Here is a 24,704-nt window from a genome sequence, read left to right as displayed (position 1 = left end):
TTATATTCTAAAACTGCTAGTCACTTAGTTCTCTGATTTTTCTCAATGTTGTATATAATTGCAGTAATAATGATAACTAACCCATTCATTGTAAGGTTTAAAATGTGCTAGGTACATATTAGAACTTTACACACATTTATCCATTAAAAGTCTTCAAAACAGATGAGTATTTTTAGATTTGAAGAGGTTAAGATACTTTTCCAGGAAACTTCAGCTACTAAGAAGTAGAGATTCAGTTTGAATGAAAGTCAATACTCTTAACCAATATGCTACACTACAAAGGTATTATTTTGATTAAGCATGAAATTTAAAATCCTTAATTTACCTTTAAATCACTTCAGAGTTTGGTTCAAGTCTATTTATATACCTCAGCTAACGTTAATTTCTAATGGCTACCCAAATGACCTAGGCCATATCTTTCCCTGAACATTTCATACTCATTACCCATTTTATTATTCAAGAAAAATTTACTTATTAAGTAGTTACCATGTGCCAAGCACTGTACTAGTGCTGGCTATAAATAAATAAAAAATACCGCCGCTGCCATTAAACAGTTCATAGTCAAGACAGGAAAATCAATGACTACAATACAGCATGTATGGTGCCTCAATTAAGGTAAATACTGGAATCCAGAAGAACATAAGGAAAAATATCTATTTCATTCCGTAGAGATGAGGGAAAAGGAGGTGATATTTGATCTAAATAAATATTGAAGCATAAGAAAGAGTTAGACAGACAAAACAAAGAAAAATGAGGGGTTAAAAGCATGATAGGCAGAGAGGACAGCATTTTTAAAGGCTTGAGAGAGCCTTCTCTCTCTAAGTAGTAGAATTTAGACTAAGTTTAACTAAAGATGTCTAAGTTTAAATGTCACTTCCTCGTTCATCAAAAAAAGTAAAAATATAACTATCATATGATCCAGCAATCCCACTTCTTAGTATATATACAAAAGAAATAAATCAAAGAGATACCTACTCTCCATGGTCATTGCCACATTATCCACAATATCCAAGATATAGAAACAGCCAAAGTCTGTCAGTGAATAAATGGATAAAATTAATAAAAAGGCATATTACTCAGCCATGAAGAAGGAGATCTTGCCTCTTGTAACAACATGGATAGACCCTGAGGGCATTGTGCTAAGTGAAATCATCAAAAAAAGTAACAAATATTGTATGTTCTTAACTCTGAAAATTAACATGAGGGTAACAAGGAGCTTAGAATAAGTTTAAGTAGTCAAATGTCTGTTTCTGGTTTACATATCAGAAACAGTACTTTGTCAGCTGAGGTTGCTTTGGGAATAAGTGATGAGAAGAAAAAGAAATACCAATTAAGAAGTTCATCCAGGAGAGAAACGAGTAGGAACTCACACTGAGGTCAAGACAATGAAGAAAAAGAGGTCAAATTTTGGACTTCTTAAGAGAAACAATCTACATAATTTGTATAGTAATTGGAACTAAGGTTGGGATAAAGAGGTTTAAAATGATTACGAGGTCATCATGCTAGAAAAGAAAAAGCTTTTGAAGAAAAAAATAAGTTTAATTTGGGGCATACTAAGTCTGAGATCTCTATAAGATAAATGAGCAAAGACATCTAGAACGATGCAATGTCTGAAACGTTAGATGGAGGTTAAGATGTAGATTTGGTTGAATAAAAGGGGACAGAGAATAAAAGAAAAAGAACCTTTGAACCCTTGAATTTCAACAGAAAGGAGGCAGATTGAGAAAGCTACCTAGCTGCAGACATGGGCCATTACTTATGGAAAAGAAAGGATGATTCATATGAGAGAATCCAAAACTAGGAAGAATCATTCTCAGGGAGAACTGGATCCTAAGCAGGGAACAATCCATATATGCCTGGCTGGATATCGGAATTACTTCTATGTCCACCCACTGTCCCTCTTTTGGAATAGTCACTGTGGTTATCCCAGCCTTCCTCACCATTGCAGGTGTGTCTTTCTTCAATTGTACTCAAGGAACATCACCTGTACCTAGACTTGGTTTAGAAGAAATACTGGACCTCGAGGTTCAGCCTGAGTCTGATTCCATAAAGGAATATATCTTTTACAGATAAACCTATTTTATAAGTGGGATGAATGTAAATAATTTGTGACCAGAGGCCAAATAATAAAGATGACTGAAAACTATGGGCATACCCCTCATGGAGAGATGGAGGTCTAATTCCCTTTCCTTTCAGTTCGGGTTGATCTTAATGGCCTTCTAGGAACAAACAATAGAGAGCAGAAGGGCCCCTACATAACTTCTGAACTTAGTCCAGAAGATCTCTTATATTTTCTGCCTCGATTTCTCAAAATGTTCACTCTCTCTGAACATTTCTTCTCACACCTGGTTGCCATGGCATGAGGGACCAAAGCCCCATGGAAAGGCCACACGTAGCCCCAGGTAACAGTGCTTTCACCTGCCAGCCATGTGAGTGAGCATCTTGGATATCCAATCCAGCCAAGACTACAGCCTCAACTGAAATCTGACTATAACTGCATGAGATTCCACGTAAGACTCATCCAGCTGAAAGCTTCCAGAATTCCTACTCAGAAAAAATATGAGCAAAATAAAATAGCTGTTTTAAGCCACAAAGGCAGATGACACTTCCTTAATCAAATGACCAAAGTTAACATTAGTAATTGGACAAACTGGCAGCCTCTGGCTTCTGGCACAATGTACTAAGAAGGATACACATCATTTCTGTGGCATTACTGCAAAAAAACTGCATAACCTCAATATAATCCTAACTGGTTTCCCTATTTCCATCCTTTCTCCCCTATTTGCAGCCTCTAACCTACTCTTCTACTCAAAATCCTGCAAAAAAAAAATCCACTTTTCTTTTTCAAGCTATGTGGAAAGTGAAAGGAATGGCTGGAACCAGAGCATGTATTTGGGTCCGTAAGGTGGAAGCCGTGAATTGAGGATGAGACAGAAGTACAGGTCACTGGATACAACAGTGATTCCTCATATCGGCTATGAATTGCTTATGCTTGAACTTGTCTAATAAGCTTTTAAAATTTAAAGTCATTTCTATGGACAGTGTTACTACAGCTCCATTTGTATCCTTAATAATATATAGTCTAACTCCATAGTCCTGTCTGTATTACTAATTTAGCTGTGTTACCTAGGGTAAATCACTTTCTTTAAAAAAAGGAAAAGAAAAAAGATGTAGATTTGGGTACAGGTTTGGAATCATCACCATGTAAAGCAGTCATTCTCCACTTGGCTGCCCATCAGATTCACTTGGAAAGCTTTTGTAAATATAAAGCTTGAGTTTTATCATTACAGACTTTATTTTGTACTTTGAGGATAAGCTTGAAGCATTAATGTTTTATCATTACAGACTTTATTTTTTACTTTGAGGATAAGCTTGAAGCATTAATGTTTTTAAAATGCTAAATATGGGCCCTGGCTGATTGGCTCAGTGGTAGAGCGTCGGCCTGGCATGCAGGAGTCCTGGGTTTGATTCCTGGCCAGGGCACACAGGAGAAGTGCCCATCTGCTTCTCCACCCCTCCCCCTCTCCTTCCTCTCTGTCTCTCTCTTCCCCTCCCGCAGCAAGGCTCCATTGGAGCAAAGATGGCCCGGGTGCTGAGGATGGCTCTGTGGCCTCTGCCTCAGGCGCTAGAATGGCTCTGGTTGCAACAGAGCAACGCCCCAGATGGGCAGAGCATCGCCCCCTGGTGGGCATGCCGGGTGGATCCTGGTCAGGCACTGCAGAGTCTGTCTGACTGCCTCCCTGTTTCTGGCTTCGGAAAAATAAAAAATAAAAAAATGCTAAATATGTGACTCTGGTGCATAGTCACAATGAAGAATCACTGATGGGTATTTTGACTCATTACTGTAGATCAGAGTCATGGTTTTCAAATAGTATGTTGCACCAATTAGGGGATATTGAGAAGAAATTGTCAGAAAAATTATGATAACAACTACAACTATATTTTATTAAATACCTATAGCAGAAACTGTGCTAATGATTTTACGTACATTATTTGTAGTAAGAGAGAAAGCAGAAAGGAGTATAATGAAAGTCAAGTTACACCTCTTCCATGATATCTGCCATGGCAATTTCAATTTACACTGTCTCTCATATTGGCATTCGGAATAGTGTATACAACTTTAAGTAGTATAACATAATAGTTAAAAATAATAGCTCTAGAGCTAGACTTCTAAGTTTGAATTCCACATATTCCTTTCCTTTATTGGCAATTTTGGTCTTCAGCAAGCCACTTAGTTATATTTTTAGTATACTATATACAATTAAAGTATAATGTGTGTGTGTGTGTGTGTGTGTGTGTGTGTGTATAACTTTACATGTACGGTAATGTAAGTTCCTTGAAGAGATAGATTTGTTTTATATCTTTTGTAGTTTTTTTATAATTCTACAAATTAGCATATTGGTATCTCTATTTTACAAATGACAATACTTAGGAACAAGAAATTAGGTAACATTGCTAAAATAAAGATTGTCAGTAAAGTGAAAAGTATGGGACCCAAATGAGTCCAGTTCTAGAACTCTAGTTCTTAACCTCTGTGCTATACTGCCTCCCTCCTGTCTTTACAATAGACTGAAATTCTTATTAGATTGAATAACATTTTTAAAAACAGGAATAGATAGTACATGTTTATATGCAGTACATTTTACAAAGCATTTCATTGAAACCAGGCCCTGTTGCCTTTTAGAAAGAGAAGCTTGATAAAGAAAATATTTAATTATGTTTTTAATTTACTCTTATCTGTATTCCTGTATTATCATTTTTAAAAGATTCAGATGGGGAAAAGATTACTTCACTAAAGTCTGTTATCTGCTTCTTAAGAAAAATAAATGTTTAAAAGTATTAAAGCAACCCAAAGCCCAATGATTTCCAAGGTTTCTCCCAAGAATGGGTCTATGATTTTAAACAAGAACTGGAAACTCATTGGCTCCCTACTGTGTATATGGCTCCTTCCCAGGGACTAATAAGAGCAACCTCACAAGAACTTCTAGAAAATGGGGTTTTCTAATTAAGCGACTTCTATAGGAAGGTCTGCTAGTGCTCTCAAGATAGAGCCAGAAGAGCAAGTGTCTGGTTTCATTTTTACTGACACAAGTTTTATTTCTGACATACTATGTTTGATGTACTAAATGAGGGAATTCAATACCAATTTTTGTACAATCGCTGTGTAGAAATATCACCTTCCTGAGCCTGATAACAAAAGTCACATCCCAGCTATGGCATCTACAGGAAACCTGCTCTTGGATGTTACCCAGTTTTTTAACCAGCCTTGGGCAGTACTGAAATGTTTCTGCTGGATAAAGTAGATTCAGAAGTCATATTAAAAGTATTAGCAATGATGATTTACTTTATCACTTCTAAATGAACAGAGCAAAGCTAAAATATTCCTGTGACTTCTGTAATTATAAATTGCGATTTCTATTTTCAATTTTTACTGAGACAAAGTCCTTATTATACAAATATTCACCATAGTGGCCTGTGTATTCATTGTATTAAAATGATCCTTCTAGATTGTCGTTGGTCTAAGAAATGTCAAAAACAAAGCCAAAGCTAAATCAGATTACCTACCAGTAGAATAGAGTTTACATCAGCGGCAAGCAGGAGGTCCCTTGGGATCTGAAATCTAGGAATTCTGAGTGGCTGTGGATAGACTGAGAAATACTCTCACGTGCAATTTTGATAGAGAATTTTATTAAAATCCTTCATTTTGTTTCTACCCCCTACTTTGTCTACTAACTACTAATAATCTACTCAGGAATTTAATTTTCATTTCCAGAGTCTCAGGAGGGTTACAGCTCTGAAAATGACTGTAAAATATAGGTAATGCTCTTTTGCTTTTTATTTTATTTTCTCTCAAGAATAAGTAGACCAGAACAGAAATGTTCTTAGTTTAGAAATCATAACTGACTCGATACTATCTGTTCCCATAACACCATCCCTGTGATAGTCTAAATTCCCCACTAGTCTTTGGCCAAAGTGAACTATTCTGTGCCACTCAAGCCTGTTATTTGCTTTCTGCCTCCCTTTGTCTGCTCTGGTTGTTTCCTCTGCCTGAAAGGGCCTTTTCCTATCCTGGCCGTTCTTCAGGGTCTACTTTGGATGCTCTCTTTCCTATACTTCCCTAAAACTCCATCTAGCCTGCCTCTTTTCTCTCCCCACTCTGCTTGAAACATTCTGCCCATTGTACTCACAGAAGAATATTTGTGCTTCTTTCACCTCTTTTGAATTTCTGCGGCACTCCTCCTTTCGCACTGTGTTCTAGTTATTTGTACTGAGAGTGCATGACTCACTAGCTGTGACCTTCTGAAAGAAGTAACCCATCGGTCTTTATATCCTTGCCCAGGACTATGCCCAAAACACTGTAGGGTTTTGTATGATTGTTTGTTTTAACAAATCGCATTATGCTGAGGTTTGCCTGATCCTGTGCCAATCTAGAGGAAACAGCTGCACGTAGAGAAAATTGCTCAGGAGATGGCAACTAAAATGCAAAGATGTCACAAAATATAACACTAAAGCATTTAGATATCATATACATACTAAATTATTCACTTGTACTAGGAAGCGTGACAATTTTTTAAGCAAATAGATGTTTTCACATTAATCACCAGTGATTCAAAATATTATACTTTATCAAATAGAAACTTGAAATGTTCTATTCATGTATAGTATTGTCTTTATAATATTTCATTTTAGTCTTTCATCTAGAATAAAAATATTTATTAAAAAATAAAATTACTAAGACAAGTTACACTTAACTTTCAGTGGGGATTTTTGTCCTGGGAATTTTTTAGGATTTAAAAAATAACTCATATCATGAAATCTAAGCTATATAACTTGTCTCTACTATTTCCTTTAAACCTTGATTTTACTCCTTAATTTTAATCTTTAACTATAACTAAAAAAGACTCAACATTGCTATTAAATTTTCCCAAAGGCCTAATAATATTTTTTTCATGAGTGTAGTTGTTATTACATAGGAAAGCAAAAGATCTATGCATAAAATACTATAGACAGAAGCTTAATCAGCCTACTAAGAGTGGATGCAAAAAAACTTTAAACAGTAATAAATGTTAGAATTTAATCTGAGATAGCACGTTTTTCTTTGCTTGCCTTTTTTATAATCATTGTTATTCAGCGTACCATATGCTTTTTATTCAATTTCTACTTAATAAGGAGAATGACAAAGAGGGAACAAAACTAAATGCATGAACCGACACTTGCCTATTCTGTCTTTTTGAATGTATATAGTAAAGTCTGTCAATAATTAATGTTGGCAATGATGTGCTTGCTACTCATATACATTAACTCACTTGGTCTTCATAACAACTATTTGAGGTAGGTGCTATTACTATGTCTATATTACAGATGAGGAAACTGATATCTAGCAAGGTTAAATAAGTTAAATAACCTGCCCAAGGTCATACAGCTGGTAAGTGGTATAGCTAAGATGTGAACACAGTGAACATGGCAGATCAGATGCTTAACCATCATACTAACAAACCAGAAGAATTTACAATCAATTTTCTGAGGCTCTAATATAAGAAAAAGGCACGTTGGAGGCATGATTGGGCAGTATGTCCCAGTTGGGGTTCTGGGGAAACAAGGGTTTTGCATATGTTCTATTCACCCCCCCGCAACTTTCCGCCGGCATATTGGAATGAAAGAGATGTAGAGATGTGCCTGGATGTCCAACAGCTCTCCGGCGTAGGCCCACTTCCACACTACTTTCTCTCAGTTCCCTGCTCAGAGCCTGAGGTGAATCATTTCTCCCCAGCTCATTTAATACAAAGGACTCCCCAAGTGACCGCTTAACATCAAACACTCTCAAACTTGCTACACTTTATTTCTAAAGTTTAATCCCTATGAAGTCAAAAATCCCCTTCTATAAAACATAATTCCCTATGCTTGGCCTGGAATTAGACTGCATTGGTCACAGTCTTGTTTTGAGCTGATTCTTGGGGTCCCTGCTTCTGCCTTCTGTGAATGAGCTAGATGCACCTTCATTCTCAAAATAAATGAACAACTAGACTTGTAAAATATATAAGGTTATTTTATTGGTTCAATTTGTAATGTCCTGGGTGGAACAAATTATATATATGTTATAAGAAATATAATACAATTGTCAAAATTATGAAATGTTTAATTATATAGTTTGACCTAATCTTTTATTTCTCTAATGCCAAGACATTTACATAAGAAAAAGAGTTACGAATAACTTATTCTAGGATTCATTAGTTTATTAATTAAAGTTGATTATAGCAAATCACCTTTGAATAGTGAAGTCAAAATGTGAGCATAGCTTATATATGATTTCTCATGATCTTGAAAGCAGGAAGTAACTTTTTCTTTCCTGTATTCCTCAAAAAACAAAATACAGTATTGTGTAAATGATCAATGTGCACATAATGTTTACTGAATTGAACAGTACTCAAATATTACTTATAGGCAGCTTACTTTTAGAAATCTTTATGATGTGTAATAAAATGCGTGTATTAAATGATACAGACAGAAACAATCATTGTAAAAATATAATGACCAGTTGTTACCGAGCAGGTTTACAATTAATTTCACCATTTAAAAGGTCAAGATCATCTTACTGAACAGGAAAAATAGCTGAACAAGTTGACATTACATTTAAATGTCTGCGATATTCCAACCAATATTACTTTTTGATGTAACATATTTTGACATAGCAATGGAGAAAATCTCTCATTTGTAAAAGAAATAACAACTCTAAGACAATATTCCTTTTCACTTTACAAAACTTTTGAGATCTCATTTGAGTGCTACTAAAAGAAAGTAATCAAAAAATCTTTATGACTTGTTTCTTTTGAAAGGCCATAAATACAGTAAAAAATAGCAAAATGCTATGAAACCAATACTTAGAGGAATCCCAAAGCAATGCCAAGAAACAGAATGTACTCATAGTGACTAATACATGCAAATACTGAAAATAAATTCTAACAGATTAAACAGGGTTTGTCGCAACTAAAAGGTATATTCAAATCATTCCAAAACTAATCAAGCTTAAAAATATGGCAATCTTCCCTACTAATAAGAATGTAAGCTGGCTAAGTAGCCTGAATAACATATAAATTATAGCCATTATCAGTAGGTATAATTTTTAATGTGGTTTTAATTAAAAAGAGAATTGAATTAAATCACTGTTTTAGACTACCACTTTTGTCTTTTGATAAATATATTCATTTTTAATACTATATCATTTCACCTTAATGAAGCATTAAATCCTAATCATGCTATAGAATTACAAACTCAAAACTGTCTTTCTGGTGAGAAATGTTGCTACATTTTATCTCTTTTTGCTTATTTAATATGGAATACTGGTCAAGTATCTGCCAAGTCCTTAAAATTGAGGCAGAAATATGTATAATATAAAAACCAAAACATTTTTCCTTCCTAATTTGAATGTCAGACACAGGAACAGTTTGTAATTACCCAAGCATGTAATTCTGAGAATATGCTACAACAAAGCAAAGTTAAATGTATTAAACTTGATAAGAAAAAACAGCTTAAAGTAAGGTTTCAGGATAAAACTGGTATATAAATCTAAATTCTTTGCTGTGATGAATCTCTATTCTTTGTAGTTAATATGTTCAATGCAGTCAAGCCTTTTTTTATTTTGAAAATGAAAGTAAGCAAATACATAGTATCTCTGGGTCAAACCTTTAAACAAGCTTAAATGTCACAGCTTTAAAAAAAAAACAAGAGTTAACATCTGCTTTCATCTATTAGCGATGCCTTAGCAAATATCTACACTATGCAGACCAAAAGCATCATTATTTCAGTAGCTCTGAGAAATTATTAAAACCAATACCTTTTAAGACAGTTCAGTTACTGAAATATAAATGTCAGGACATTAGCTTATAGATCAGATGCTAATAAACATGATCCTACTCACCACACTTGTATCGCTGTGTGGTTGCACACCACCATAGTAGCAGTACCTATTTCTCAGCTTAGGAAATTCCAGGTAAAAATGCTTTAATATGTCATTATATATAACCAGCTAGCTATGAAGAATCCTTATAAGTTGGAATAATGTGTGCTACTTTTATTCCCAATAGAAGATACAGTATTCAGGCTTACTCTGGGGAAATCTATAAAGCCCCAAACCTTATTTAATCACATACAAAGAATCTCTTCCTTAATCCCCACTTACCCCCAAAAAGCTAAAATAAACACAAACTCACACACACACACACTTCTAAATTCATATTGTTTAGCTGGTGTCTATTACTATAAATACTACTTATTCAAATATCCTTGGGAAAATCTAATAATAAACAATTAAATAGATTAATATATTCCAAATGACTAAGAGCTAGAAAAAGCAGTAACTCTACAATCTAATAGTTTTATTATAATTCATGAGGTCATACCTGATGACTTAGAGATTGGAAAGGCTCACAGGTTCCAGACTGCATGACCTTTCTATTTCCAGAAACCCCTAAAAATTGCATTTTCTGTATTACAAAAGATAATCACAGCCATCTCTATGTCTCAGCATCTTCAGGGCTAGTGAAGGAAACATCAAACAGCAGATCTGCACATCAGTATCTTTTTAAGCTATCCTGAAGATCCCAGATCTCATGTACTGTTTATCGTCTCCCCTTTGCAGTACAAACACTCCGTATTAAGGGAGGATGACACAGTTGTATTTGCTATTTGCTGAAGCTGCTAATGCTCTCTGAAAATAGTAAGCTTACTGCTTAGAGCAATTCTGCATCATCAAACACAGAACGATCCACATCCTCCGTCTCTGGATAACTATTAATTAGTGTACACAATCTAAATTTTTTCAGTGTTTTCTTGCCAACACATTTAATTGATCTTTGCAATAAAAACATGAAATCCAGAGTATAAAGAAGCTTTTAATCCTTTCACCATCTAGTTAATAAAATCAACTTAAACAGAAAATTTATTTATTTATAATCTATTACTTGATCCATGTAACAGTGATTTAGCATGGACTAATAAAAACTAATAGATGCCACCTGACCAGGCAGTGATACAGTGGATAGAGCATCAGACTGGACGCAGAGGACCCAGGTTTAAAACTCCGAGGTTGCTGGCTTGAGCAAGGGGTCACTCCCTCTGCTGTAGCTCCCTGGTCAAGGCACATCAATAAATAACTAAGGTGCCACAACAAAGAATTGATGCTTCTTATCTCTTTCCCTTCCTGTCTGTCTGTCCTTATCTATCTGTCTCTCTGTCTTTCTGTCTCTGTCACACAAAAAAATAATAATACTTTTATTCCTACAATATGCTACTCATAATAGTGTTATTAAGGTACTTTTATAATAGTAAAGCACAATGCTTCTATATTTTCCCTGACCAGTCTATCTAGCAAAGTTTCAATAAAAGAGATGAAGAGCAGCTAACACGTAGGAAAAAAACTTCTTGGTCTAAATGAGGAAAGACCAAAGGGGTGAAAAGCATAAGCCAAAAGTAACTTTATCTATTTAATGATTTGCTGAATAATCAGAAAATCCCAAATAGTAGAGGATTTGCATCTTGAAAATATCAAGAATTTTATAACAATTACCACCTATTTAGCTCTTACATTTTATCTCAGGGACTATGCTTCAATGCTCTCATTTTACAGAAGTAACTGAAATTTAGAAGTTAAGCAACCTGTCCAAGGTCACTTACAAACAGACCCAAGGCCAGAATTCAGTATTCCTGTCTCCTAGTTTCAGGGTTTATCCCAATAGAAATCACTATGTCTTTTAGTTATATCTTGTAATAATATACCCTATGTTTAGCAATTAAAATGACTTCCATTTTAATATTGTTTGGAATATTTTGTTAGATTGAGAAGCAGTAAATACTTCAGAAAGATATCCAAGAGAATCAAATGTCTTTATGTTAAAGTTCATTTTATCATAAAGCATTTATTCATTTTTCTTTAAAGAAAACTTATTTCAGAGAATACCTCTGGAAACTTAAGTAATTCATATTGTCTTGTACACTACTGGGGTAAAAATTATAAATTAGTTCAACTTTTCAAAGTAATATGGTAAATTGTATTAAGATATATTCAATCCTTTCTAGTATTTCCAGTTTGAAAATACTGATGAAATAATGCAGATTAAGGTATACACACAAAGGTGTTTGGCGCTATATTTTAGAAGGAAAAAATATTGGAACAATAAGAGAAAGGTTAATTAAATTATGTTAGAACCAAAAAAATGAAATGCCATGTAACTACTGAATATTATGAATGAGAGATGTTAAAGACTAAGGAAAATGTGTATCATCATAGAATATAAATGAAAAATAAGATCCCAATATATCTATGTAATACAATCTCAACTATGTAAAATATACACAAAAAATAGACAAAATGTTAAATTTTAAAAGACAACCCCCAATGTGACTCATCTTATAAATATATACCTTCAGAATTTATGGTTTTATAATAAAAATAGGAAAGAGCTCTGAGAAGAATTTTAATAGTTGTACTCCTGTTTCTCATATGCTTCCTCTTTCCACTAAAATTTGTGTTTCAAATTTTAGTCCCTTTATTGTTTCACTCATATTTCTACTCTAATATCATAAAAATATTCAAATCTACTTCTATGAGATTGTCTATACTTTAAAAATCATTCCATATGTGCCTTGCATATCATTTATTATATATGTGTATATGATTTTTGGCTAATACTGGTACAGACAATTTTGGCAAATAAGCTCTCACACCAGCTTCAATGGTATATGGAAATAAAATGGATTTGTGTATCATGACGTTGCATCACTGTGTGCCTCACTTAGTCATCATGGTGCAATCGTGGTGATTACAAACAGCAGGATAATGGGAAGCACTGAGAGTCCCACAGAGTACCTACTTCTTTGTTTTGAGAGGTGGTTGAAAACTGTCTTATTTTCATTTTTTCAAGGAATATTGGTTGAATTTGAGGGCATAGGTCACTAATTATCTATAGTATGTAGCAAACATATCAGGATATAAGACCTTAGAGATGGTGAAGAAACTGGCCATTCCCACTGAAAATCTAGTTAATTACTATGATAAGTACTCCTGCTTGATGGGGTAGATTCTGCCGAGTGCCACAACACTAAATTTCAGCTCCAGAGGAAGTATTTGAGCATTGTAGAACACCTTTACCTTTCTAAAGACCAAATCTCAATAATATATTATCTTTTCCCCTACTCAAGTTGCTATATTTTTCTAATTTCATCATCATTCTACTAGTTCTCTTAGTAAATCTGTATAGTGGGTCACATAATAGAGTAAGATAAAAAGATAACAATATATTAGATAATATTTGTTTTCTTATTTTAATAATTATACCAGTTACAAAAGTACTTCACATCTATATATAGACAACTTAGAGGAAAACAAGATCTGCCTTGGCTGGTTGGCTCAGTGGTATAATGTTGACCTGGCGTGTGGAAGTCAGGGATTTTATTCCGGTCAGGGTACACAAGAGAAGCAACCATCTGCTTCTTCACCCCTCCCACCTTCTCTCTATCTCTCTTTTATCCTCCTGAAGCTATGGCTCGATTGATTTGAGCCTGTTGGCCCAGGTGCTGAGGATGGCTCCGTGGAGCCTCCCCCTCAGGTGTTAAAAATAGCTTGCTTACGAGCATGGCCCCAGAGGGGCAGAGCATTGGCCCTAGACAGGGGTTGTTGGATGGATCCTGGCGGGGGTGCATGTGGGAGTCTATCTTCCCTCCTCTCACTTAAATAAAAAAAATTTTTTAAAAAAGAAAAAAAAAAAAAAACAGACCAAAAAGGACTAAAAAAATAAAAATACCTCAAAACTCACCTTTATTTATCAAAAGGACTCATAAAAGACAGGCTATGGAGTCAGACTCTAAAGGTTAAATCCTGGCTCTAGGACCTTCAAATCTTTATGTATACTCTGCCTCAGTTTCCTTGTATGTAAAATGATGATTCTGCTAGGATTGTTGTAAGGATTAAATGTGATTGATATACATGGAGCAGTGAAAGTGATGCCTGGCACAGAGTAATCATTGAATCAATATTCGCTAGAATCATTACAAGAAAGATAGTTATGGTTATAGACTTCTTATAGCACCAAAAAAAAAAAAAAAAAAAAAAAAAAGAAAGAAAGAAAGAAAGAAAGAAAGAAAGAGAAAAGTGAAGAAAACAACCGTATAAAATAAGACTATGAAACAATACATGATTGAGTGGAGCTTTCCCAAATCTGAGGATGGCAATATAGACACCCCAGGTCCAGTAAAACAGAATGTTTGTGTTTTCCTTTTAAATCAGGGATGTAACACAACCTCTATGTGCAGTGGCTTTGGAATCAGAAAAGCTTTGATTAAATCTTGGGTTCACCAATTAGTAATCATGAGCAAGTTGCTTAAGCTTCTAACCAGTTTCCTCATCTGTAAAATACAGGTAATAATGTTATCTTTTCATAAACTTTTATTTAAGATTAAGTAAGAAATATAAAAAGGGCAATCAGTACAGTCTCTAATTTATATTAAGTACAATAAATAATATTTATTATTATTATTGGTTTAATGAAGAGAAGAATTAATGGATCATTTAAGAAGATAAGCTATCCTGAACAGTGGTGGGGCAGTGCACAAAGCATCGACACGAACACAGAGGTCACCAGTTTGAACCTCAAGGTCACTGGCTCTGAGTGTGGGCTTGTCAGCATAGGGTCGCTGGCTTGAGTGAGGGATTATCCAAATGACAGCTTGAGCTCAAAGGTTACTACTGGCTTTAGCAAGGGGACACTAGCTCAACCCCACTCAAGGCACATAGGAGAAGCAATCAATACACAACTAAAGTGAAAGCAACTACTAGTTCATGCTTCTCAACCTCTCTCCCTGTTTCTCTCCTGCTTTCTCTCTCTCTCTCTCTAAAATAAAATTTAAAAAACTAAAAATAAACAAATAAAATAAAAAGATAAGCTAAAGGTGGGGGAAGTGCATCATGGAAGAGGCCAGCTCCTTTCCTACCTCTCTGCCCTCACCATTCTCAGTTATGGAGCATTTCCTTCACAAGCCTGACACAACTATGGTTGATATATTAATGACCAGTTAGTTACCAAATCCAGCAATATTTTTTGTCTTTACCTGAAACTACAACCTAATCAGAAACTCTCTACAAATGTTCTGCTCTAGCATTCGATGACCTTCATGGTCTGACCCTGCCAGACCTATCCAATCTTACCAACAGTCCTCTCGTCCACCTAAACTGAACACCTCACCATACCCAGTAATCATTCTGCACTCTAAGGTCCCTAGCTTTGCTCTTACTATTACATATTCACCCTTGTTCAGATCCTTGCAATTTATTAACTCCTGAATATTTTGCAAGTCACAAAACTTCTATATACGTCAGTTTCCTAATAAGTAAAGTGGAGATAATGAAGTACTTATATACATAGTGTTCCTGGAAGATTATATGACTTAAAAATATAAAGTACTTAATTCACACGGTACTTTCCTAGAGCATAAGTACTCAATAAATGTTGTTAGAATAAATGCCTTTCCCCTTCATTTCCACAGGTCTAGACTCTATCTATCCATCAAAATTGAACAAAATACATCTTTCATGAAGCCCTCCCTGATCACCTGCTTTTGGTCTTAGTTTTCTCTCATACAGCTATTTAATTTGAACTTTCCTCCCTGACATCTCTAAAACATTTGTACTTTCTTGTGGAGCTACAAATTACTTTACCATATTCTCAATTATGAAGCTAATTAAGACAACAATCTATGTACAATTTGTTTTCTTTTTTTTTTTTTGTATTTTTCTGAAGCTGGAAATGGGGGAGGCAGTCAGACAGACTCCTGCATGCACCCAACCGGGATCCACCCGGCATGCCCACCAGGGGGCGATGCTCTGCCCATCTGGGGCGCTGCTCTGTTGCAACCAGAGCCATTCTAGCGCCTGAGGCAGAGGCCACAAAGCCATCCTCAGCACCCGGGCCAACTTTGCTCCAGTGGAGCCTTGGCTGTGGGAGGGGAAGAGAGAGACAGAGAGGAAGGAGAGGGGGAGGGGTGGAGAAGCAGATGGGCGCTTCTCCTGTGTGCCCTGGCCAGGAGTCAAACCCGGGACTCCTGCACGCCAGGCCGATGCTCTACCACTGAGCCAACCGGCCAGGGCCTACAATTTGTTTTCTTATTGTACCCGATACAGTTCCCTGAACTTAATATGTACTTGAAAATATTTATGGAGACAGTGAAAGAATGAAGTCCAATTGTCATTTTTCAGTCCACTAAAATACATGCTTCTTTCCAGACAGATGTTTCAAAATTGTACTCTTATGGCAAATCAAAGAGTAGTTTCAAAAACGATTCAAATAAGGTAAATATGATAAACATCATGCAATTTTCTGTCACTAAATATATATTCTGTTGAGTTTTATTCTCTCTAGTGCTATGATTGTAGAATGTGGAAATTAGCCTTAAATTAAATGAAAGTGTGTTCCTTAAGCCTGACTGTAAAAAGAACTATAATAATTATAAAACTTTTAACTCTTGGGAACAAATTCTATTAAAATATCCTAATGAATGTGAGCACACAGACATAATAAGTGCAATGATGTTTACAACAACAGTGTATATGATAGCAAAATGCTGGGAAAACTCTAAATGTCAACAAATGTTTTGTTAAAAATAAATTGGTATAAATACATAGATAAAAGTCTTCAAGGAGAAACATTAAATTGAAAACAGCTATTATCACTGAAATTTTAGATAAGGGAATGGCTAAGGGAGGACTTGTCTCCAAAATCCTATATGAAGACAGTGATTCGTCATCAGACACAGATGAGGGTGAGCTAATGGATGGGCGTTTTGACAGTAATGAGGAGTTGTGTGAATTTTATGATGAATAAAACTTGAGTTCAATAACTTTATGTAATACATTTTTTTTTATTTTGGGCCCCAAAATTAAGGTGTATCTTATACATGGGGAAATACAGTACTTTGAGAATAAAAAGTGATTGCTGCATCACATTCACATAACAAATATTTTTTTTCTTAGTTACAATTTCACATTCAATTCCTTTTGTGTAAAGATAGATGGAGAATTAAACAGATTCGTGAAATCTAGTCTAAAGGCCATAATGACTTTTACTGTAAGACACAGAGATATACAAAATTATTCAATGTTGACACACTAAGAATTTTGAAACAAGCTATCTCAATATTATCTAAATCCAGCAGTAATTTTAAACTAAAATAACTACTTATTTTAGACATACAAAATACTGACAGAATGAAATGTTACTATTTCTTCCAAAAAAGAAATTCTGCAAACTTGTTTTTTGTTGATGATGGTTGGTTACCTGTTAACTGTTGAAATGGGTAAAGAAGATTTTAAATTCTGTTTTAAATTAACTACCTGAACTAGCAAACTCATATAAACATGCTCCTTTTGCAGATCAAACAAGCATCTCAACTATTCTGGCTATAGCCATGAACAAAATGGTTTGTCATGCCTCTGTGATTCTCTGTAAGGCCATTGTCCTTACAATGCTGTTTTCCCCTTTTCCCTCTATAAAAAAGTACACAAAGAAACAGAAAGGTTCTATTCCTCTTTTAAGCAGCTGTAGTTTTTTATTTTCATTCATTGTATGGTATGCTGCTTAAACTCTATGAGGCCTATAACAAGTAAAATATGGTCTCTGGCCTTAGGCAGTTTGATGTGTGTTTGGAGAAAAAGAAACCTATACACAGATAAGAACAGTGGAAACTTATAAGTTGTACATACAAGTTTTTTGTGAGTTGAAGTGTCTGAACCCTTGTGGAGGTTTTTCAGGGTTAATTTCTAAATTCAATGTATTAGTTGCAGCAACCCTACAAAAAATCAAAATTTGTTTGTTTACACTAAGCAGCTATAATACCAGGTCACATGTAATAAATGATGTGTCTCAAAGTCACTTGTTCTAGACAAAATTATTGGAGAATGTAGGTAAAGTGAATAATAAAAGGAAGAGTCAGCTGTCTCTCAAGAGTCCTGAAAGATTTGCATTACCTCAGTGAATGTGTCAAGGTGTATTTCTCTTAAACAAGTACCCTAAGAAATACAATATTGTTTGCTTACCAAGATGTATTAATTATTAGTATGTGTCTGCTGAGGTAATATTGTCTTTCCAAATTATTATTATCCTTTCAGTTAACAAAGCATCAAGCCTAGAAGAGTTAGTTATAAAATTCAAATATTTAATAGTTCAAAATAAAGATACCCCATCTATATCTAGATAGGTCATTAGAGATGTTAGATAGTCCACGCACACAATTTCCTACATTGGACTGGATGGATACTAACAGCGTTTGTCCCAGTGACCTTCCTTAGTCCATACTGTCCTGGCTGCCGACTATTCCTCCTGATTGAAGTCTTCCTTTAGCAAAATGAATACTTAAGTTGGTTTTAATAAACTTTTTTAGGTTTGAGAATCTTTTGATCCCTTAATATTTGAAGATATGAACATTGCATTAAATGTTGGCTTTAAAGTTTAAATTTCATAAGGAACTCTCACTATCTTACATTCAAATACTTGGAGTACAACTTGCCATAACAAAATTCTACTACAACGCAGACAAGAAATATGTTTCTTACAATGAAATGGGTCAAATATGTTCAATGTTCAAAGTTTTAACCCATAGAAAATGTACCACAATAATTATACTCCTCTCTATTCCTTTGGATAATTTAATAATTTTGTGTTTCCACATGCCTACATAAAACTACTTATTTTTTTAATTGAATTTTGGGGGTACAGGTTCAGTTGTGCAACTCAGTTAGACATCTGCACATTGCATTGTGTACACATCGCTGCCACCCACCAAGTCTCTTTTGTCCCCATTTTTCCCCCTTTAAATTTTTTTAAATCTCTTTAAACTGCTAATTTATGCAAAGGCAAAGGCTAATATATCAATATCTGCAACCACTTGTATATAAGTGTCTCTTCTGGAGTGTACTCTTCACAGGGTCTGCTTCATTTCTTTTTTTTCTTCTTCTTTAAGGAGAATTTAAGTCTTATCTCACAAATGAAATTGTCTTCAACCTAGGTCAGGGGTCCCCAAACTTTTTACCCAGGGGGCCAATTAACTGTCCCTCAGACCGTTGGAGGGCCGGAGTATAAAAAAAAACTATGGACAAATCCCTATGCATGCTGCACATATCTTATTTTAAAGTAAAAAAAACAAAATGGGAACAAATACAATATTTAAAATAAAGAACAAGTAAACTTAAATCAACAAACTGACTAGTATTTCAATTGGAACTATGCTCCTCTCACTGACCAGCAATGAAAGAGGTGCCCCTTCTGGAAGTGCGATGGTCGGATAAATGGCCTCAGGGGGCAGCATGTGGCCCACGGGCTGGTAGTTTGGGGACCCCTGAACTAGGTGCTGAAGACTTCCTCCAAAGCTCTGTTAGTAATCTCATTCATTTGGCATTTAGCTTGTGCAACTTCACATTGATATTCTTTTTATGCATGTGGCCTCCACACACACAATATTTTATTTGAACTACCATTATGCCAGTTTACCATTGACAAACTTGTTTCATTCTATTTATGTGCATGCTTTATCTCCTCCTTAGCCTGTATGCTCCTCAAGAGAAAGGACTAATGTTTGCTAAACAAAAGAGTAAAAGACTATCTCCTCAATGAATTAGAGATCTCCTGAAAGAGGAAACATATTTCATTATTCTTTAAAAGTCATAGACTGGAGTACACAGTGATCAATTTTATTTATTTTTCAAACAGTGACAATTACAACTACACTTCTATAGAAACACAGGCACTCATCTTTTAAATTAAATTTAAAACTTTTTCTTTTTAAGGGGAATAAACTATTGGGTTAAATCTATAAATGTGTTTTTTATTTTCTCAATGTACAATGAAAGTTTATATTTGTATCTCACTGCATTATAGCTCACTGCAGAAAATACGCACAACTTAAAAGATATTTTATATAATCTATGTCCCCATATAGTCTATATTTATATATAATTAATATTTATATTAATATGGTTATCATCTCTTTCAAATTCCATTTTAAGAGAATTGATTCCATGATGTTGATCCCAGACCTTTCAGTATACAAATGGCACCTGCTATAGTAGAAAAGGACACTAAGTAAGCTGGGCTCTGTCTGAACAGTCTCGGAGACAGAGCAAATGGATGGGCAAACTCATATACTGTGACTTAAGACACAGGAAAAATGCCAATAGTGCCAAATATTTTCAGCTTCAGCTGTCATTCCATATCTTACTGGATTAAAAAATTATGTTACTTAGATAGAACTTTTAAATTCATTTTGAAAATTAGGATATGCCATGAGTCCACAACTTTCCTTTTTTATTTTGACAGAAACAGAGAGAGACAGAGAGGGAATGACAATCAGGAAGGGAAAGAAATGAGAAACATCAATTCTTCATTAAAGACCCTTAGCTGTTTATTGAGTGCTTTCTTATATGTGCCTTCACCGGGGGGCTACAACAGACTGAGAGACCCCTTGCTCAAGCCAGTGACCTTGGGCTCAAGCCAGCAACCATGGGGTCATGTCTTTGATCCTATGCTCAAGCCAGGGCCCCTGTGCTCAAGCTGGTAAACCCGTGTTAATGCTAGATGAGCCCACATTTAAGCAGGCGACATCAGGGTCTGAAACCTGGGTCCTCCATGTTTCAGTCCAATGCTCTATCCACTGTACCAGCACCTGGTCAGGCACATCCACTTCTTTTTTCAGGGTACAAGGATATTTTAAGTAGTCTAGAAGCATGGGGTACTCAGGTCAGAGCATGCCAAAAAGAATCTGGATAAAGAAGCTCAATGGAAATGCACCAAAAGAAAAGGTAAAAGGTCCAAAGATGTATTTATTTTACTTCACAATTTTGCCAAGGGCCATCTGTACTTACTTGCCTACTGAAGTGTTTATTTAACTAGGAGATAATTTTGTTGCTCAAAAGCATTAATAAAAAAATACGGTCTGACCAGGCCATGGCACAGTGGATAGAGCACCAGCCTGTGACACTGAGGACCTAGGTTTGAAATCCCAAGGTTGCTGTCTTGAGCATGGGCTCACCAGCTTGAACATGGGCTCACCAGCTTGAGTGTGAGGTCACCAGCTTCAATATGAGATCATAAACATAACCCTATGGTTGCTAGCTTGATCATGGGATCATAGACATGACCCCATGGTCACTGGCTTGAAGCCCAAGGTTGTTGGCTTGAGCCCAAGGTTGCTGGTTTGAGCAAGGGGTCCCTGGCTCAGCTGGAGGTTCCCCCTACACCTGTCAAGGCACATATGAGAAAGCAATCAATGAACTGAAGTATTTACAAGTCTTAATTATTGGAAATAATCTCTGGTAGAACAGCACTTTACTTATTTTTATAACTTTCTCTTTACTCCTTCCTAATTAATAAAGCCAACCTCTAGATTACATTAACAGCATTATGAAATCAAGTTTTTCTTTAGTTATTAGTGGAAGGCTAAAGAAAGGACATAAAAGTGCCAAAGAGATACTTTAGTCAATTCCAACCTAATAAAGAATGTTATTTTCTGGGATTCCAAGATGGCGACAGAGTAGGCAGACATTCCAACAGCCACCTCCCAGGACCAAATTGGATTACCACTTAATTTAAGAACAATCATCTTGAAAAACCAACTTTGGACTAAACGAAGAGGGGTCTATAACCAAGGATCACAAAAAAAGCCACAGAGACTGGTACAAAGAGTGGAGACATGGAAAAGGTTGTTCCACTCCCACAGGTGAGCAGGGTGGAGGGTCTGGAGTGACTCTCACTGCTGGGAGGATTGCCCTGAGTGGGGAGGGTCCTCAGCCCTGAGCCAGGTGCCCTAGTCTAGAGCCCCAGAGCCTAGAAGAGGTGCCCAGACAGCATTTGGTGGTGCAAAGAGCTGAGGTTTCTGTCTGCAAGAAAAAGATGGAGCTCTCAGAGATGCAGGATCCGTCTTAAAGGGCCAATGCAGAAAATCTCATTCACAGCCAATTACCCAGGGCTCTGGTGGGGGAGAGCTAAGAGGACTAGAGTTGTGTGAGGAGAGTGTAAAGTTGATGGCTTAAGGAGAGACACTGTGAGGGACGGTCACCTGAACCCCTGTGCTGAGTCATTCTCCAATATTGCAGTTGCCATTTTTCTTGAGTGGAGCACTCCCCTCTGAGCAGCATCAGCCTGGGTAAAGTAACTGCTTCACCTTGGAAATCTCTCCTATCCCACCCTGTGGAGACAGGGCTGTTCTGAGAAGTCAACCAGGAACCAGGAGGCCACTCAGTGACTCAGTTTTCTGGCATTGAGGCTGGAGCTTTCCCTATCACACCCAAGTCTGTGACTGGTGCTTCCACCTCACAGAGATTCAGTAGAAACTGTCTGGACTGCAGGCAGACCACACCTTTGGGTTTCAGAGGTCACACCCACCAGACTACTGGAGGCCACAACCTACTGAAGGCTGTGAAAAAAAGTCTAAACAGACTGACACCTGGGGCAGAGCCACACTCACCACCCTTCCTAATCCCTGAATTGCCCAAGGTTCTAGACTCTCCTAGAGGTTTTTTTCAGTGGCTGAACCCAATAAGTAGCCAGCAGAGAGAGGCTGCATGAGGTGGGGCTCAGGAAACCTCAGCCTTTTGGGGACCTTCCCCTAGGCCCAGTATGGGCGAAAGCCAGCCTAGGTGTACACATAGGCCCAGCAGAGGCAGCCATAAACTCTAGATTGCCTGTAGCTCCAAGAAGGTTGCTGAGGGCCAGTCACAGGTGGTGTCCCTCACTGGTCGGCACTAGGTTCCCTCCAGGGAGTCCCAGGGCTGGCACATCCAGTGGCCAGCTGCAGAGAGCATCAGTTCAGAACCTAACAACCCTTGCTGATGGCATGTCCTAAGGAAGGGTTCCTCACACCTGGCTGAGCTGAAGTGAGTTCCACTTTCTGTGATAGAACCAGCACAGTGGCTCATGTGCATTGGATAGGATAAAACTTCATAGTCAGCCGGCCAGGGTACTGGACGTCTAGCCCTGTTGGCCTAGGTTCTACAGGGGAAAAGTAGAGAAAGGCTTATAGCATGGGCATTTAAAGTGTGGGACCCTATGAGTCTATTGTTGGGTCTGGTGGATGGGGTTAGCCACTTTCTGGAGGACACAGTCAGCTGTAGGAGAAGACTCTCTCAGTAATCCTCTCTGAGATTAGGGTCTCACCAGCTGGAAGAACTTCTGCAGAGGGAACTGTCAGTCCCACTTAATCTGAACCTGCTGCTGATCTTGCTCGGGAGAAATAAAATTTGAGTACCCATCAGTGCCTGAGGGATTAGGCTCTGGAGTAGGGGCCACATTCTCCATACTGAGCTCCTGACCAAGAAACCCCTGAAGTAGGGGATTTCACTAATGTTGTATTCCCAACTTCAGCTGCCCTTGCAACTTGTAGAGGGGTTGGTTGGGTGAGGCTCTCTAAGCCCATACTACAGTCTTTCTACAGAAGACTCTGTGGGAAGACCAGGCAGCTTCAAGGAGAGGTGGTGCAGCTGAAAAGTGGAGGTAAATTTTATGGAGCTTGAAACTTTTATAGAGCTGCTGTCATTTCTAAGCAGGAGAAAGCTGATCCTTATACACAGGTTGGCCCCTTCCACATACCCATGCAAAATAAATTTGGACACAAACAGCAAAAAGAGTCATAGACTCAGACAGGTAGCCCACAGCAGGTTACAAACAACAGCTGATGCCAACTCAAGAAGATATAGAACCAACAAAACTGGTAGCTGGTGGCAGACAGCACCAACCCTAGACTCAGCTAGCTACAAAAGCAGCATGCCCAAAAGAGGAGTCCAGCAGGCACCAGACACTACAGAGAATAAATATACCCAATAGGACAGACATTGCACAGTGTTTAGTACACATGATCAAGGTTGAGCCTTACAGTCAGCCAGCCTGAAGCAATAACTGCACCCACAAAAGGACCAACTGTATTCAATACTCATATACAATTTAAAGAAAAATCCTACCCTCAAGAAGCATTCCTAGAAATTAGGAAATCAGGTGGCCTTGAGGTCACTACCACTGAGTCCATCTTCCTCATAAAGATACCACAACAAATTTCAGAGTCAGACAGCACTACATAATACATCGACAAACTGGGCCGACAAAAAAATATGACCCAGCCCTGGCCAGTTGGCTCAGCGGTAGAGCGTCGGCCTGGCGTGCAGGGGACCCGGGTTCAATTCCTGGCCAGGGCACATAGGAGAAGCGCCCATTTGCTTCTCCACCCCCCCTCCTTCCTCTCCGTCTCTCTCTTCCCTTCCCGCAGCCAAGGCTCCATTGGAGCAAAGATGGCCCGGGCGCTGGGGATGGCTCCTTCGCCTCTGCAACAGGTGCTAGAGTGGCTCTGGTCGCAGCAGAGTGACGCCCCGGAGGGGCAGAGCATCACCCCCTGGTGGGCAGAGCATCGCCCCTGGTGGGCATGTCGGGTGGATCCCAGTCGGGCACATGCGGGAGTCTGTCTGACTGTCTCTCCCCGTTTCCAGCTTCAGAAAAATACAAAATATATATATATATATATGACCCAAATGAATCAACAGGAGAAATCTCCAGAAAAAGAACTAAATGAAATAGGAGTAACCAAACTATCAGACGCAGAGGTTAAAATAATGATTTTTAGGATGCTCAAAGATCTTAGAGCAACAATGGATGGTCACAATTAGAACTTAAACAAAGAGATAG

At 37.2% G+C, this 24,704-nt stretch overlaps 1 protein-coding gene across 6 annotated transcripts in view; it reads right to left on the bottom strand.

Annotated features, from left to right (window-relative positions):
* Nucleotides 1–24,704, bottom strand: part of SLC4A10 (solute carrier family 4 member 10) — a 317,469-nt gene that overhangs the window by 218,902 nt on the left and 73,863 nt on the right. For 5 of the 6 annotated variants that reach the window (XM_066344966.1, XM_066344963.1, XM_066344967.1 and 2 more), the window contains exon 1: nt 10,398–10,628. The exons of the other annotated variant lie outside the window; for it this stretch is intronic. In XM_066344966.1, coding sequence (XP_066201063.1) covers nt 10,398–10,478 — 81 coding nt within the window. In that variant the 5' untranslated portion in view covers nt 10,479–10,628. Of the gene's footprint in view, nt 1–10,397; nt 10,629–24,704 lie in introns of those variants that run through there. 6 annotated transcript variants of the gene reach the window in all.

Source organism: Saccopteryx leptura, chromosome 7, assembly GCF_036850995.1.
Source record: "Saccopteryx leptura isolate mSacLep1 chromosome 7, mSacLep1_pri_phased_curated, whole genome shotgun sequence".
Taxonomy (NCBI): domain Eukaryota; kingdom Metazoa; phylum Chordata; class Mammalia; order Chiroptera; family Emballonuridae; genus Saccopteryx; species Saccopteryx leptura.
This window is presented reverse-complemented; position numbering and strand designations above follow the sequence as displayed.